Source organism: Cololabis saira, chromosome 2, assembly GCF_033807715.1.
Source record: "Cololabis saira isolate AMF1-May2022 chromosome 2, fColSai1.1, whole genome shotgun sequence".
Taxonomy (NCBI): domain Eukaryota; kingdom Metazoa; phylum Chordata; class Actinopteri; order Beloniformes; family Belonidae; genus Cololabis; species Cololabis saira.
This window is the reverse complement of record NC_084588.1, coordinates 48,615,848-48,633,271: the sequence shown is the minus strand read 5'-3', so window position 1 is coordinate 48,633,271 and position 17,424 is coordinate 48,615,848. Positions and strand designations below refer to the sequence as shown.

General features: G+C 43.1%; 1 protein-coding gene across 1 annotated transcript; it reads left to right on the top strand.

Annotated features, from left to right (window-relative positions):
- Window positions 1–12,719: 12,719 nt before the first annotated feature.
- LOC133456708 (uncharacterized) lies at window positions 12,720–17,126 on the top strand. The gene is made up of 2 exons (XM_061735255.1): window positions 12,720–12,903; window positions 14,059–17,126. The coding sequence occupies exons 1-2, from the start codon at window positions 12,720–12,722 to the stop codon at window positions 17,124–17,126; spliced, it is 3,252 nt and encodes a 1,083-aa protein (XP_061591239.1).
- Window positions 17,127–17,424: the final 298 nt, after the last annotated feature.

The following is a 17,424-nucleotide window of genomic DNA, read 5'->3' as shown; positions in this document are numbered from 1 at the left end:
GTTCAAAATATAAAATCAAAAGTATAATAAAAGTCCAAAGTCATTTGCCAATATGATGTTTCTTTTGTATTGTTTACAGATATTGATGGAACATACTAAGCGATTACAGGTGAACCCTGAGTGAAGCAGCTATGTAAAACATGATTGATAGATGGTTCATACCTTCTCGGACCTATAAAGGGAAGGATCATTTAATATCAGTACAAACGTGTTCTGAGCTATTACTTTTATCCACTGATGTCTAATTTAGGACGATACTGGGTCCAGCTCATGTCTTCCTGTGGACATTCAAGCAGAACCTCACCCATGTAGAGCACAGTGGATGTACAGGAGGAACAGACACGTGAATACAAGGACTCGAGAGTTCACAGAGCATGACAGCTTCAGTGTAATGGGATTTATAAGACGACTCGCTTCACTCATTGGTCGTTTTGTTATTTTAGTGATGTTTATATATATATATATATATATATATATATATATATATATATATATATATATATATATATATATATATATATATATATTATTTATACCACGTCTGTGTGAATACTCGATTCTGATTGGCTGGCAGGTGTACATTAAAAGTGATAACCTACACCTAGAAAACAAGTTCGGTCAAATTGCCTGATAACTTTAATATCATTGCGCTGGATCAACTGCCAGGTGGTAACCACGGCAACGGAGATTCAGAGAAGAAGAGCCGGCTACCGCAGGACGGCGACATGAGTGATTTTGTCATTTCTTTTAATTTATTGGTGAATTTAACAATTTTGATGACTGGGATGCAGAAGAGCTCAGCCGCTCCGCTGTGGCTTGTTATAAAACTAATGATTTACACTGAAAACACATTAAAGTATGAATAATTGATTTAATATTTATGTTTTTTGGTAAGTGACCGTGGTGTTAGCGGGATAATGCCCTTCAAGGTGAACATTAACATAAATATATGGACGACGCGGGGGCGGGAACCGTCCGATGCAAAGCGAGGGACGGTTCCTCCGTGAAGTTATCCCTTACATATACTGTACAACATGGAGTTTGGGTTCTTCTTGTGCCGAACCAAAACAGAATCATCCTTATACACAGCGTTAGTTCCAGATGTATGTACATATTTCTCATTTACAAACAAGGCTTGAATCCAAAAACTTCAGCTTCAAATAACAAGATGGTAATGAACTATTTTAATGCAAGTTTCAAAGATCAGTTATGACGTCAAGTTAAATGTGCTTATAGGTGATAATATTTCTAAATGGTGCCTAGTTTCTGATGTCTCAATGAGTAAAACATTTACTCCTGACAACTTCATCTTACAGAAATTCTACACTTTGATCCCACAAGGGTAAATGTGTGTGTTACCACAGCTCAAGAACCAAAAAACATCAGAGTAAGCAAAAAAGATAATAAAATAACGTAAGATAAAAGATAAAATACTATATACAATGGTAGCTGGTATTTATGTAAAAATATACAGTATGCATAATGGATGGAGGTTTGTGGAGATATGCAAATAAATAATATATTACTACAAATGGGACATCCATATACACACATGCATATACCTATATTCAAATAAATATATATGTCTACACAGATTTATGACAATGGAAGTAAAGTTCAGAGACAGCAACGGAGCACATAAAGTATACTTTACGTGAGTTGGAGTTGATAAATGTTGACCATCAGGGTTTTTTTACAGACATTGCAGCAAACTATCCTTCTTGTGTGTACTTGTGTTCTTGTGAAACATCATCATCTGGAGATGAAGTTCTGTCCCGATTCTTAAGAATGGATCTGACCAAGAACAGAAGAAATAGCTGGATGTGTTTATGCTCCACCCATTTTATCGAGGATGCATCCAGAGGAGACTTGTGGAGACCTTAGACTGTCAAAATAATGGACAAAACATCAGGTCACATGACCTAAGCCGATGGGAACACGCCCACCGAATATCAATCAAAGTTAGCCGCCCACTGAAACATCTCCTGAGCTCAGACGTTCACAGCAGAATAAACTGTTTAACTAGAATATACTACCAATATTACTGCTACTACTACTACTACTACTACTACTACTGCTACTACTACTACTACTACTTCTGGACTGGATGCATTAGACCCTCTCTTTCTCAAGATAGCAGCTGATATCATCTCAGCCCCCGTCACGTGTTTGTTTAACGTCTCCCTACAGACATGTGAATTTCCTCTGGACGGGGAACCTGCTGCTGTCACCCCTCTTTTCTAAGGGGGAGACAACTTAGACCTAAACTGTTACAGACCAATCTCCATCTTACCTTGCCTATCAAAAGTTTTTGAGAAGTTAATCAACAAACTGCTCACCCATCACCTGGAGTCCAACAATATTCTCACCCCCATGCAGTTTGGCTTTAGATCCAGCCATGGTTGTGTCACTGCAACACTTAAAGGAGACCTATTATGGCATCTAATACATATTTTAAACAGGCCTTGAATGTCTTAAAAACAAGCTTTTAATTTTTTTTGCTAAATAAATTAGAAATTCAGCCTCTAAACCAGGGGTTCTTAACCTTTCTGACCTTGGGGCCCAATTTTTTCAGTACAGAGTGGCCCGGGGCCCATTAAATATAAACACTGTATAGCAGGGGTATTCAACTAAAACTTTAAGAGGTCCATTTAGAGAAAATTATATATATAAAATTACAGTTTAAGATTAAGATTCCCAGAATATTCTAATTTTTTGAGATAGGATATTTGAGTTTTCTTAAGCTGTAAACCATGATCAGCAATATTAAAATAATAAAAGGCTTGCAATATTTCAGTTGATTTGTAATGAATCAAGAATGTATGACATTTTTGCATTACAGAAAAAATAAAGGACTTTATCACAATATTCTAATTTTCTGAGACAGTCCTGTACGTTGTGTTTGATTGTTTGTTTCACTGTGATTGTATGTGTTTGACTCTTTGTGCTGCCTTTTGGCCAGGTTGTCATAGTAAATGAGAAACTGTTCTCAACTGACTTACCTGGTTAAATAAAGGTTAAATAAATAAATAAATAAATAAATAAATAAATAAATAAATTAAAATTAAATTAAAATTAGAATAAAAAACTTCTACCGTTTAACATGTTGTCAACAGTGAAACATAAAACCACCTGGATCTAAAATATTGTACTAAAATATGCTAAAATGATCAATAGAGCTTTTGTGAATGACAGTTTGGTGACAAACATCTTCAAACGACCAACTTTTAATTTCTTTTGGAAGAAGCTGCCTAGTTTGTTTGGCATAAATATTTTTTATTTGCTAAACCGCCGTAGCCTCTCTCTGAAGACGAGTGTTACTACGACTGGAGAGACATCGAGTTTGTCTTGCCACTCAGTCGGAGGCTCTGCCTGCAATACACACACACACACACACACACACACACACACACACACACACACACACACACACACACACACACACACACACACACACACACACACACACACACACACACACACACACACACGAGTACTTTCAGAAGAACAAACATGCTGGGATTTGTGCTGCCAAACAGTGTTTTTCTTCTGCTGATTACGCCACTCTTCCTCGCACCGCGGGGGCTGCGATTGCTCTTTAATCAAACCTTCTGCAAGAATCGTGGCGCTTTTAGTCGTCACATTATCTCAGATGCATGCTGTTTACCAGCACGCTGCGACCCCGGCGCCACGAGCCGGGTCCCGGGTTGTGTGTTTAATGCGGGTACGCGGCACGTTTTACATGCTCTCCCGAGTGCAGGGCTGCCTCTGCTGCTCAGATCCATGTACTCATGAGCAAGGCTGGTTTCAGTTCGTATGAGCGTTTCTACGACTCGGCGTCGCACGTCTTCCTCCCAGCGGGGCGGCAATTTTACCGCTGATCTGATGTGAGAATTTCTATTTCTCCATCCTGTATCCTGTTCCAGATGTTACTCAATTCCTCTCACTCATATTGGCCCGTGATGAAATATTTGGATTATCAGCCTTTGAGGATTTCTGCAGACCAGGAATCAAATAAAAACAAAGAAATGGAGAGTGTTTATTCAGTTTCTCCCCTTGGAGTTGAATCTTTACCCACGTATAGGAAACGTCTCTATTAAAGAAACTAATCCGTTAACCAGTGATCCCCCCCAGCTTCACTCACCAATGAAACCGAGGAGCTTGGCATGTCTTGGTGTTTATGAGAAATGTAGAAAAACTAATATTCCTATGCAGTGGTGGACAGTAACGGAGTACATTTACTTGAGTACTGTTCTTAAGTACATATCCAGAGAATTTGTACTTTACTTGAGTATTAGATTTCTTTGGTACTTATTACTCTTACTTGAATACATTTCCAAGACAAATATTTTTACTTTTACTCGAGTAAATTTCTCGGAAGGCTGAAAAGTACTCGTTACTTTCAGGTCTGCTCTTTTTTATTCTTCCCTAAAATCCTATTGGACACAAGCTGTTTTTGTCAAAGGAGGAGACCTATCACAGTGCACGCTCTCCACTGGGATGTACGGAAAGCAGAAATACCTCCTCAAAACGATACCGCCAAAGTAGCCTGCGTTTGTCAAGACAGAGCAGCAACAATGGCTACGCCTGCGTCAGGAGAAGAAAGACAATCCGCTGAGTCGTCTGAGTCTGATAATGAGCCGGACTCGGAGCAGGGACTTTCACAAAATCCTTGGCCGTATCTTAACTCAGTGTTTGAGTTCGACCGAGTAAAAAACGAGGGCACAGACGAACCACAGACATTTATTTTGAAATGTTTATTGTGTCTGCCGAAGCAGAACTACCTCTCTGCTTTCAACAACTCAACATCGAATTCTCAGAAACAAGAGTTAAAAGATCCTTAAATTAATTTAGAAAAAATATATTAATTTACTGATGTGGAAAATAAGAAATTTACTCTTACTCTTACTTTTACTTTTACTTAAAGTAAATTTAAAAGCATTTACTTTTGGATACTTAAGTACCTTTAAAAGCAAGTACTTTTCCACTCTTACTCGAGTAATATTTTGACTGAGCTACTTTTACTTGTAACAGAGTAAATTTTGACCAGTAGTATTTGTACTCTTACTCAAGTACTGGGGTCGAGTACTCTGTCCACCTCTGTTCCTATGAAGAAAGGAGTTAAATCTGTGGCTGGTTCTGAGGGAGGTCACGCCGTCTGACACATTTGTTGTCCAAATTGACCTCTGTAGTGCAACGGAAGGGAACCCTAGTTTATCTCGGTCCTATTAGCTCAGAAAACCCCCATGAAATACATAAATCCTTTACGTGTGATGACAGGAACTGCATTACTGTATTTTCCGGACTATAAGTCGCACCAGCCATAAAATGCATAATAAAGAAGGAAAAAACCTATATAAGTCACACTGGAGTATAAGTCGCATATCGGGGGGAAATTTATTTTATAAAATCCAACACCAAGAACAGACATGTCATCTTGAGAGGCAATTTAAAATAAAAATAGATCTGCTTACGTTACATGACACAACTGAGAACGTGTCTGGTATGTTAGCATAACATATTAAGAGTTATTCAGATAACTATAGCATAAATAACAGGCTAAGAAGTTTACCAAACCATCCGTGTCACTTCAAATAACTCAAATCCAATGAAATCTTCATCCTCTGTGTCATTTTTAAACAACTCTGCTAACTCCGGAGCTGGAAGATAGAAAGATTCCTAGAGCGCCCTCTTGTGGTTTAGTGTGAAAATAAGAAGTGAAATGATAAACCGGTAATAATGTGTTAATTATTTCACACATAAGTCGCTCCAGAGTAAAAGTCGCACCCCCCAGACCAACTATGATAAAAGCACGACTTATAGAGGAAATGCGCATGACGTCACAGATGCAACTTCACAGCGGGTTTCGCTCACTGAGTGTCAGAAAGACTGAGTGGCAGCATAAACTTTCAGTTTGAGCAACTGGAAAATTCGATCGACTGTACTCATAGATTTAGCAAGAAATCGGAGTTATCGTTTTACAGACTGCCGAAAAATAAGCTTTTAGAGACAAATGGATCGCTCTAATTCGCAGAAACAACTGGATTCCAGGCACCGAAACGTGGATTTGTTCCCATTTTGTATCAGGTAATGTTGGATTTTTGGGTAGCTAACGTTAAACGGTCAAATCATAAAGTTCGGTGTCACTTTAATTTCTACAACAAATCCTGCTTTGAAGTCGGACCAAGCGTCAAGACTTTTGTAAGCCTTCAAGCTTTGCTTCGTGTATTTCCCCGGTGTAGAAATTAAGTTCATATAAATATCAGGAAACTGGATTTGTGGTCAAATATTAATGTCCATTAGGGGTGTAACAATATATCGTGCCACGAAATTTTGCGATACAAAAACGTCACAATACGTGTCGTGGAGGTGACAAAGTGTATCGCGATATTGGGTTATTAATATTAATCTATTGTGTTGACTAGTAACACGCATCCGACCGCGACCGCACCTCGACCCGCGGACCAAAATCTTCCTCCGCTCAGAAGAAACTAGTCCCGTTTTGCGGTCCCGTTTTGAGCTCTGAACTTTTACTTATGTAAGGCTGGTGTAGAGTTAAGCCTTACCTTATTAAATTAAACCTTTTTGGGGTGGTGAGTAGGATAAACACGGGACAACTTCTGCTGAGTTCCAGTGTACTTTAATGTCCCTCAACAGTGTAGGATTTTAGAACATCAACACAGCACCTAGTGCCGTACTGTGGCGTATCACTCCGCCCAATCTAAAACAGACTAATCACTACAGATAAACTGACTAGTGTCATTATAGTCCCTGATTTACATCAGAATATAAAGAATATATTTATAAAATAATGAACCCTGAATTACCAAAATAAACTTCTTAACAAAAATAAATCTCCTCTTACACTTATAAGATGAGCATGAATCAATAAAATTGTATGTATTTATTTACTTTTATTTATTTATTTAATTTTAGTTGTTAAATTAGAAAGAAAAAAGTCAGATCATACATGAGAGAAACTATTCAGTTTGTGGCAAAATATTTGTACTTGTATGAAACTGAAGATCATAATGCAAACCTGACATTTACTTTTAGTTCAGTTTGTGGAAAATGGTTGGCCTGGCTTTCTCTTTAAAACTTAAACAGTTATAAAGCATTACCAACTGTAACAATAGGGCAAACACACAGCATTGTTTTGTATTTTGTGTCTTTCAGATAAAAGACAATTTTTTCCAGTCATATGTTCCTCATTCAAGGTTGTTAAAAAAATACTGCTATAATATCATATCGTATCGTGACCTCAGTATCGTGTATCGTACCGTATCGTGAGATTAGTGTATCGTTACCCCCCTAATGTCCATGGACCACTGGTTCTTGGGGTAACTGTACGGGTCACTGTCAAGTCCAACTGACGCTAATTTAAGCCAATAATCTGCTGTTATCCCGTCTTCTCCACTAGTTGCAGCCATTTTTGCCACTCAGTGTGAGTAAGGGGGCTGGTCCAGTGGGAAAGTGACGTCAATGCAGACCCTCTATAGTCCTGAAAATACGGTAATTAATAGTATTAATTAGTCCATAATTAATACAGTTGATGACCCACGGAGTCATCATGCACCTGCAAGTTTTAAATCACCTGGTTTTGGGGCAAAAGAGTCTCATGTACAATAACGTTCTTACATGGTGAGCACAGAAACTACCCCCCCTAAAAATCAGCATGTCAGCTATTATATATTACATTTTATATATATTTTTTGTATTTTTTATATATTTTTTAATTCTGACTTTTTAGTCTTTTTACCCCTCCCCTGCATGTGTGTGCTAAGTGTACTGCTGCCAACAAAAATACGTTTCCCCACTGAGGGAGAAAATAAATGATATCTTATCTTATCTTATCTTATCTTATCTTAGAGCAGGAGAGCACCAGCTCGGTGTGTGCAGGACTGACCCCCCCCATAAGGAAACAGGTTTTCTCTGAGGATGGACCATTGAGAAGGAGAGAAACAGACTTCTGCCACGAGTTGGACGTCCATCTTTCACGTAGCATCTGTGTCTGGAGACTTTGATGGAAACAGGATATTTGACATGTTTGCTGCAATTTATCCACTTTGTAGAAATGAGTTTAATTATTTAATAATCATGAAATGATTAACAAAGGAGGTAATTACTTTGTTGACATTCAGGTACTTAATAAGCTTCCGAGCCAATTTCCAACTTCCTCGCGCTCGGTGCAGTCGGCTGTTTCGGATGTTCGGGGAGAGAAAATGAAAGATTATGTTTTTTTAAATTTTTTTTATTTCATTCATTAAAAGAAAAAACAAAATAGTTCAATATAATTACAACAAATCTCTTCCTTGAATGAAAGGGAACAGAAAGAAGACTGAGCTTATTTTATCTGTCCCTTTTTCCAAAGAAATCAAATTTCAATTGATGTAATAATAAAAAAAAATGTACAAATTACACAAGTAAAAAAAAAAACACTTTACAATAAGCGTAATTTAAAAAAAACAAAAACAAAAAACTAACAAAAAACAAACCAAAACTATGTTGAAATAAAATTGATATAACTATGCTGAATATAGCCAATTTGATATAACCACACTGAATATGTAAACTGCATGTGCTCACTAATCGAATCTGTGTATGTGTTAAAACTAATAATCATAATGAAACTGAACATATATAAACTGCATATGTTGATTAACTAAATATGCCTATATACTTTAAAACTAATGTCAAAGTGATGAACTAGTGTGTGTGTTCTGGGTTGTCTCTGGAAGGAGAGTTCCTGATCAAGCATCAGATAAGACTTGGGGTCTTCCTCCCCCTTTGTAAAGCAATAAAAATTGGGGATACCCTCCCACTTGAAAGACAATAAAAACAAGGTCTCACACACAGAGGGGCAGATTTCAGCAGGACATTGACAGGACAGGCTGCGGAGTCTGTCAGGCTGAGTCTCCCTCTGCAGAGGTTATACTTGATTTTATCCCAGTCTTATGTCTTTTCTTTAAATCTCTAGCTCGATCAACGGATTCGGGGTGACCGAGGTTTCGATCACAACAATTTGGGGGCGTCGTCCGGGATCGAGCGAAGGTGATTCGGACAAAACAGCTGGGTACGAATAGACCGCGGACACTGGCCGGCACACACAAAGGTAAGCAGACCTTTTCATCTGCATTGAACACACTAAAAGGAAATGTGTCCAAAAGTCTTAGTAATACCCAACTGCTAAATTTAATGAAAAAAGGGGACAAGGACTGGAATAGAAATTAAGAGGAAGTGTACAAAAGGTGGGTTTTACCCACCAAGAGGGTTAGAGGCCCGTGTTTGCTCGGATTTATGCCCTTTTTTAAGGTTAAATACCGTAAGCATTCGCAAAGTCTCGGGCGTGGCTGCCCCACCGTAGTACCGACGGGCACTTCGGATTTGCTTGGTTAGAGTCCACGGTTTGAGACCACCGAAATTCTAATACATAGATATTGACACAAGGGGAGTGAATGCACGGAGCGCAGGTGAAGAAAAACTTTCCAGCACTGGTTAGAAAGTGAAGTACTCATCTGCACCCGTGATTACAGATTTATAACTTGAGTGTCTACAACCAAAGGTTTACGGCCTCGGTTGTGTGGGTCTGGTACTCGGGACATATCGTGCCATATTTCCAGACCGGCTCAAGTAGAATAGTTACAGATTTATAACTTGAGTGTCTACAACCAAAGGTTTACGGCCTCGGTTGTGTGGGTCTGGTACTCGGGACATATCGTGCCATATTTCCAGACCGGCTCAAGTAGAATAGTTACAGATTTATAACTTGAGTGTCTACAACCAAAGGTTTACGGCCTCGGTTGTGTGGGTCTGGTACTCGGGACATATCGTGCCATATTTCCAGACCGGCTCAAGTAGAATAGTTACAGATTTATAACTTGAGTGTCTACAACCAAAGGTTTACGGCCTCGGTTGTGTGGGTCTGGTACTCGGGACATATCGTGCCATATTTCCAGACCGGCTCAAGTAGAATAGTTACAGATTTATAACTTGAGTGTCTACAACCAAAGGTTTACGGCCTCGGTTGTGTGGGTCTGGTACTCGGGACATATCGTGCCATATTTCCAGACCGGCTCAAGTAGAATAGTTACAGATTTATAACTTGAGTGTCTACAACCAAAGGTTTACGGCCTCGGTTGTGTGGGTCTGGTACTCGGGACATATCGTGCCATATTTCCAGACCGGCTCAAGTAGAATAGTTACAGATTTATAACTTGAGTGTCTACAACCAAAGGTTTACGGCCTGGGTTGTTTGGGTCTGGTACTCGGGACATATCGTGCCATATTTCCAGACCGGCTCATGTAGCAAAAGTTAAGAAAACATAAAACAAAAAGAAAAACAAAACAAAAGCCACTAGAAATAAACTGTGAGGACGTGCGAGGATTTTACCGCCGTGCCAAGATCAGGAGGGAGTCACAACAAAGCCCCCTTAGAAAACACACACACACACACACACAGACAGGAAAACATGGACGGGGAATTTGACAGAGACAATGATGTGTGGGGATTAATGAATGCAAACCCTCCGAGTCAGGATGAACTGACTGTGAAATCCATACGAGAGCAATTGATTGAATTGAGCAAAGTGTACAAAGTAATGGATAATACTAAGAATGCCGAAAGAAGCATTAAGGAGTTAGAAGATGACGTGCAACAGATGTTGGTACAGACTGGAGGAAACGATACGGATGAGTTTAACCTGAGAAACTGGTTCTGGCAACGTGTGGGCAAAATAGAGCAGAAAATGAACCAGACAGAGGAGGAAATGAAAACGGCAGGATGGTCACAGAAGTATAAATTGAGGAAACGATTAGAGGATGCAAAGAAAGAAAAACGAAAATGGTATAATAGAGGTGTAAAATGGCAAGGAGTTAAGCATTTGCTAATTAAAAAAGAAGAGGGACTCGGTAAAAGTCCTCAGGAAAAGGGGACTGCACCCCCACCCTATGCGCCGACTCAGGCATCAGAGTCTGGGCTCTATCCGGTTTTAAATATTGAAGTGGGAACATTAGATATAAAAAATAAGTCCTTGGAAAACTTTTCGTCTAAAGGAGAGCTTCACTCTCCTCCGGTGGTGAATCCCCCACTGACCCAGTCACCTCAAGAAAAAGGGGGTGCAGACATGGATATGGGATTGCAGGACAGAATAGCCCGAGAAATCGGGGGAGAAGGGAATAAGCTGAGATGGAAACATAGTTTGCAACAACATATGATTAGCACTCCGGAACACAGATCCGACAATGATCTTAAGACAACGAACAAGAAACAAATAGAGACAATAGTGCAGCTGCATACAGGAGAGACGACGGGGTCAAAAAATAACTTAAGAACCGTGAAAGTAAGAGCGGACGGAGAATGGGAGGATGACGAGGGGAGGATACAGAGGGCTGAGTTCAAGCTGAGAGCTCAAGGCACGGTGGTAAACACTGACGAAGAGAGTGATTTACAGTCCGAGTCTTCCCTTCCCTCCCCTATTTTAAAAAATAGGAGAGTGGGGCGGAAGGCCTGTAACTTGAAAAAGAAACCTGGACAGATATATGATCTTATAGATAGTGATAAGGACTCTGATCACTCCCCTCCCTCCCCCAGAGCAAAGAATGTGAAAGTGGGGCAGAAGGCCTGTCACTTGAAAAAGAAACCAGGACAGAAATATGATCTTACAGATAGTGTTAAGGGGTCTGGTCTGGTCTCTCCTCTCTCCCCCATTGTAAAGAATGTGACAGTGGGGCGGAAGGCCATTCAGTTGAAACAGAAACCTGGACAACACTATGACCTTATTTGTTTGGATCCTGACACGGACGATGATTCGGATGACGATTCGTCTGGTCCGGTAGCGAGCCGACTTAGAAGCAGCCGCCGCGTTAGAAAGGAAGGTGGGGCACATTCCATGTACCCTCTCGTAATGACCGCGGGACAAAATAGACAGTACAAACCGTTCCAGTTCGGCGATTTGCAGGCTTTAGTGGATAAATTACCTCCCATACATGAGGGTGGTGGATTGTGGTTGAGCAAATTTAATCAGTATACACAGGGGCAAACATTGGCTTTGGGAGACCTGAGGGCCGCACTGAGTAGGGCGGTGACGCCGGGGGATCTAAGGGACATAGAGATGACCGCGGGCACTGTAACAAAACAGGATGATATCCTGTTGTCATTACATCTTAACACACTTTCAGGTGTCTTAAGAGCCAAATACCCTCTCCCCAACACCATGGCTATGCCGAAAGTGACTTGGGATGGGAAACAAAACCCTAGAGAATTTTTGAGTAAGGCTAAAGATATGTGGGTCCAGCAGACGGGACATCATCCGGGGCAAGCGGGGACCCAGGAGGGGTGGTTTAGGGCAGCCATTTTGGCTGGCATACCCCAAGCAGTTAGAACAGTTATGGAAGACAACCCCGACCTGCCAGGGTGCAATTCTCAGAAATGGGAGAACCATATAGTTCATCATCTGACTAGAGCACAGGAGGCTGGGGAGAAGCATCAAAAAGAGGTTGAAGAATTACAGAGCCAGCTTTTAAGATTCCAGGTGGGGGAGGCCCGGCGCAAGGTCAGTGAGGGTAAAGCCAAATCAAAGGCGTTGATAGTGTCCCAGGCAACACACACCCCCGAATCATGTTCCCCACCACCTTGGGCACCACACACCCCCGAATCGTGTTCCCCACCACCTTGGGCATCACAATCCCTACACTACCATTCCGCACACAGAGGGAGAGGGATGGGGGACCAGGGTCCTGGGGTTGGACGAGGGGGTCCCAGGGGTGGACGAGGGGGGCCCGGGGCTGGAAGAGGGGGTCCCATACAAAGACCGGTCATAGCCAGTGACCAGTGCGCTTTCTGCCTGGAAAGAGGCCACTGGTACCGTGAGTGCCCCCTGAAGGCCCAGAGGGGGAGAGGCAGAGGTCAGGGTCCCCCTAGAGGGCAAGGAGGATATTGCGCGCCAGGCCCCAACCCAACCAACCAGATGCCACTGGCATGGAACGAGTGGGAGGGCCAGGAGGGGCAGGAGTGACACGCCCCACAGAGAGACCAGAGTGTGGGAACTACGGTAGATCCCATGCTGATCATGGAGGTGGACGGTGACCATCAAAGGTTCCTGGTGGACACGGGAGCCACCTGTTCCACAATAAAGGTGGTTCCAAAATCTCATCTATCCAGCCGTACATTAACGGTGACTGGCTTCTCTGGGGATAAACAGACTCTACCATTCACGCGCCCCCTCAGGACGAGGGTGGGACTACAAACTCTGAAACATTCATTTCTTGTATCACCACAAGCTCCTTGTAACCTGATGGGGAGAGACTTACTGATCAGATTGGGGGTGACGATTCAGTGTGGTCCCGATGGTTTGACACTTATCTTTCCCAACGGAGGTGCACAACAATGCGTGGGTTGCCCATCCAGCGGACAGTTCATGTTATCCCCTCAGCCAGATCCGGCCGCAGACATATATTGGGCTTTGTTGGAACCAGAAACACCAGCTACTCCCGGTCTCTATACAGTCTATCAACTGTGGCGCCCCTGGATCGACACCCTGGGTCCTTATGTTCCTCCTCCTGATCCCTTACATCTCACATTATTTTATGACAGACAGGACACCCTATGGTACCACGATGCCTTCCAAAACATACAGGGGGACCGTTGGAGTATTGTGTGCACACACATGTATATTTCCGCTGTAGGCGTTGCCGCCTCTGCGGCACTCACAACTGAACAACTGAGTTGGTATGAAATGGCGGATGAAGCTTTCCCTCATGTGTCATTGGCCTTGCACCCGGGTCATCAGGCTAAAGATTTAGGTCCAATGGTCAAACGCCTTCAGAATAGCACGGACTGGCAGTCCACTGGGTTGCCTAATGTGCTTTATTCCCCTAGTGGGGAAGGTTACGCAATTTCAATTAAAACAGTTAACCAGTCTGTGCTCCAACACTCGCAGGTGACTCGACACCATGGACGCGAGCTTGAAGACCACCCATTGACTGAGGAGTTGATCGGAGTTCTCCCAGACTCCTTATGGTCTAGTAGCCCTACGGATGTTGGCTCCGTCTCTTGTCCAGATATTGAATTTGATCTGACGGATGGCAACCCCTTATGGGTTCCCCAATATCCACACAAACCAGCCGCGGTAGAGGGAATTGCAGACACTATACACGGCTTATTAGAGGCGGGGGTGTTAGAACTGTCCTCTTCCAAGTGGAATACCCCCATTCTTCCTGTGGAGAAGAAAGGTACGGGTAAATGGCGCATGGCACATGACTTGCGGCGAATTAATGCGAGACTGGTTACTAAAACCATACCGGTCCCAAACCCGTACACAACTTTGTCTACCTTGACCCCGGACCAGAGCTGGTTTACATGTATAGACCTGGCAAATGCATTTTTCTGTCTCCCTCTACATCCCCGCTGTCGCGACATTTTCTCATTCATGTATAAGGGTTGTCAGTACCGCTACACTCGAGTCCCACAAGGGTTTGCCTTGTCTCCCGGACTTTTTAATGGCGTACTTAAGGAGGTCTTGGCGGATTGTCCGCTACCATCAGGCACCACTCTGATCCAATATGTCGATGACCTCTTGCTGGCTTCACCCACAGCAGAAGACTGCTTAACAGCAACACGGGCGGTGCTGGAAATTTTGGCCCGCGCCGGATTTAAGGTCTCCAAAGCAAAATTACAATGTGCTAGAAAACAGGTTTCATTTCTGGGGAGATTGGTGTCCCAAAAGGGGGTACACATCTCTCCGGAGCATCGCTCCTCCATCCTCCACCACCCCAAACCCCTGACTGTAAAAGACATGTTGTCCTTTTTAGGCCTGACGGGGTACAGTCGGACGTACATACCTGACTATACCTCCACCACCCAACCATTACGGGACATGGTAAAACAATTAGGCATGAGGAACCTAATGGCGCACTTAGAGTGGACCGAGGCTGCAGAAAGAGCATTTATTCTGTTGAAACAATCGCTATCGTCAGCAGCAGACCTCTCCACCCCGGATTACTCGTCTCCGTTTTATTTGGATGTTTCTGTAACAGGATCATCAGCGAACGGTGTCCTGTTCCAGAAAAAAGGGGGAGTGCGGTTTGTAATCATGTATGTCAGTGTCCTTCTGGACAACATGGAAACACGACACCCTACATGCACACAGCATGTAGCAGCTACGGCGAAATTGATAGAGAAAACGGCCCACACCGTGATGGGACACACACTGATAGTTCTAACAACACACAGTGTGGTGGCGTATGTAACATCAGCGTTGTTCACAATGACTCCATTAAGACAAAGAAGGTTGTGTAAAGTGCTGGAAGCACCAAATATTTCATATACACACGAAGGAATCAACATGGCAGATCATATCACAGAGGGAGAACCACACAAGTGCATGGAAAGAATTGTTCGTGACGACAAAGTCAGGGAAGACTTAGCGGCGACACCGTTTGACGAAGCAAGTAATTTGTTTGTAGATGGATGCTGTTTTAAACACTGGGACGAAGGGTTACGATCAGCATACGCGGTAGTGAAAGAGGAAGACGGAACATGGGAAACGGTAGAAGCTAGCAGGATTGAAGGCACTCAATCAGCCCAGAGAGCAGAAGTGTTGGCTATAATAGCAGCTTTGAGATGGGGAACGGATCAGAGAATCAACATTTACTCAGATTCTGCATATGCAGTAGGGGCGGCACAAGTTGAACTAGGAAGATGGGAAAGAGCGGGATTTCGAACAGCAGACAACAGGCCAATCAAATATGAGAAAGAAATGAGGGACTTGGCACTAGCGCTGCATTTACCAGCACAAGTAGCGATCATAAAATGCAAAGGACATGACAAAAGCGCAGGCAAAGTGGCACTGGGAAATCAGAAAGCAGATGAAGCAGCTAAGACAGCAGCGGGGTATACCACACAAATGATAGTGCAGGCAGAAACAGATAGATATGAATGGGGCCAGGAACAACTGAAAATCATGCAAGAAAAAGCTTCCCCGCAGGAAAAAACATTGTGGGTAAACCGAGGTGGGAAAGATCAGGAAGGCATTTGGAGAGCGCCGGATGGGAGAGTAATCCTCCCCCCAGGCATTCGACAACAACTTTTGGAACAAGCACACGGGGTGGGTCATGTGGGAGTTGCACAGATGATGAGAAACCTAGGACAATGGTGGCATCCTTATCTTAAAGACATGGCCCAACACGTGATCCAGTCCTGTCAACAATGCAGGGATTTTAATCCAAAACGAACGGTCCATCCAGAGACAGGAAAATTTCCCCTAGACACGCAGCCCGGGAGAGAAATCATAATTGATTACACCGACATGATTGACAGGGTACAGGGGTACCGATATCTGTTGGTTTGTGTGGATGCATTTACAGGATGGCCAGAGGCCATACCCACTCGCAAAGAAGACAGCAAATCAGTCATTAAATTTCTGATTAACCATTATATACCTAGACACGGGTTTCCACAAAAAGTAAGGTCAGATAATGGGACCCACTTCAAAAACAAAGACCTGGAGGAGGTGGAAAGCATGCTGGGGTTGAAACACAAATTCGGGACAGTATATCACCCGCAATCCCAAGGTAAAGTCGAGAGGATGAACGCAAATATTAAGACTAAATTGGCAAAAATCTGTGCACAGACCAAAATGACATGGGTGGATGCGCTGCCCTTGGCGTTGATGGCTATACGGAGCTCGGTGAACACGGGCCACGGACTGACCCCGTATGAACTACAGACCGGACGACTGTTTCCAGGGCCGCAGAATGCGCCCTACTTGACGGAGACCGACAAATACAAACTTGGTCAGAAAGCTTATTTTGCCGAACTGCAAAGTTTGGTATCTGCTTACTCCAAACAGGTCGGGGACTCCACGGACAGGCGGACACCGACCCCACAGACAGAGTGGGTTCTCCTACGAGTCATCAAGAGAAAGTGGTCGGAGCCAAGGTGGACAGGACCCCACCGCATCACGGAACGGACCTCCCACGCCGTTCGACTCCACGGGAAGGGTGACACGTGGTATCACTGGTCGCAGTGTACACCAACCGAACCACCCCAAAGATCAGTACCCCAGATCCAGCTGGATCTGGCACAGCTGCGGACGTCAGACCTGAGCCCTCAGCAAGGGGCAGAATAATCCCCTGGGCAGGTCCTACAGGCGTCAGGCTAGTCTACCCCTGGCGCCCGAAGACAGAAGCAGCAGAAATTTGACCTGAGCCCTCAACAAAGGGGCAGAATAATCCCCTGGGCAGGTCCAACAGGTGTCAGGGTAGTCTAACCCCTGACACCCGAAGAAAGAAATAAGAAGACCTGAGGACATCTGCATTGTAAGATATAGGGTGATTTCATGTGTAGTAGACGTTGTGTTGGTTTTTTTGCTGTGTTTTTTGTTTCAGGGGTAATTGTGACCTTTATTTTGTGGTATTATGGGGAAT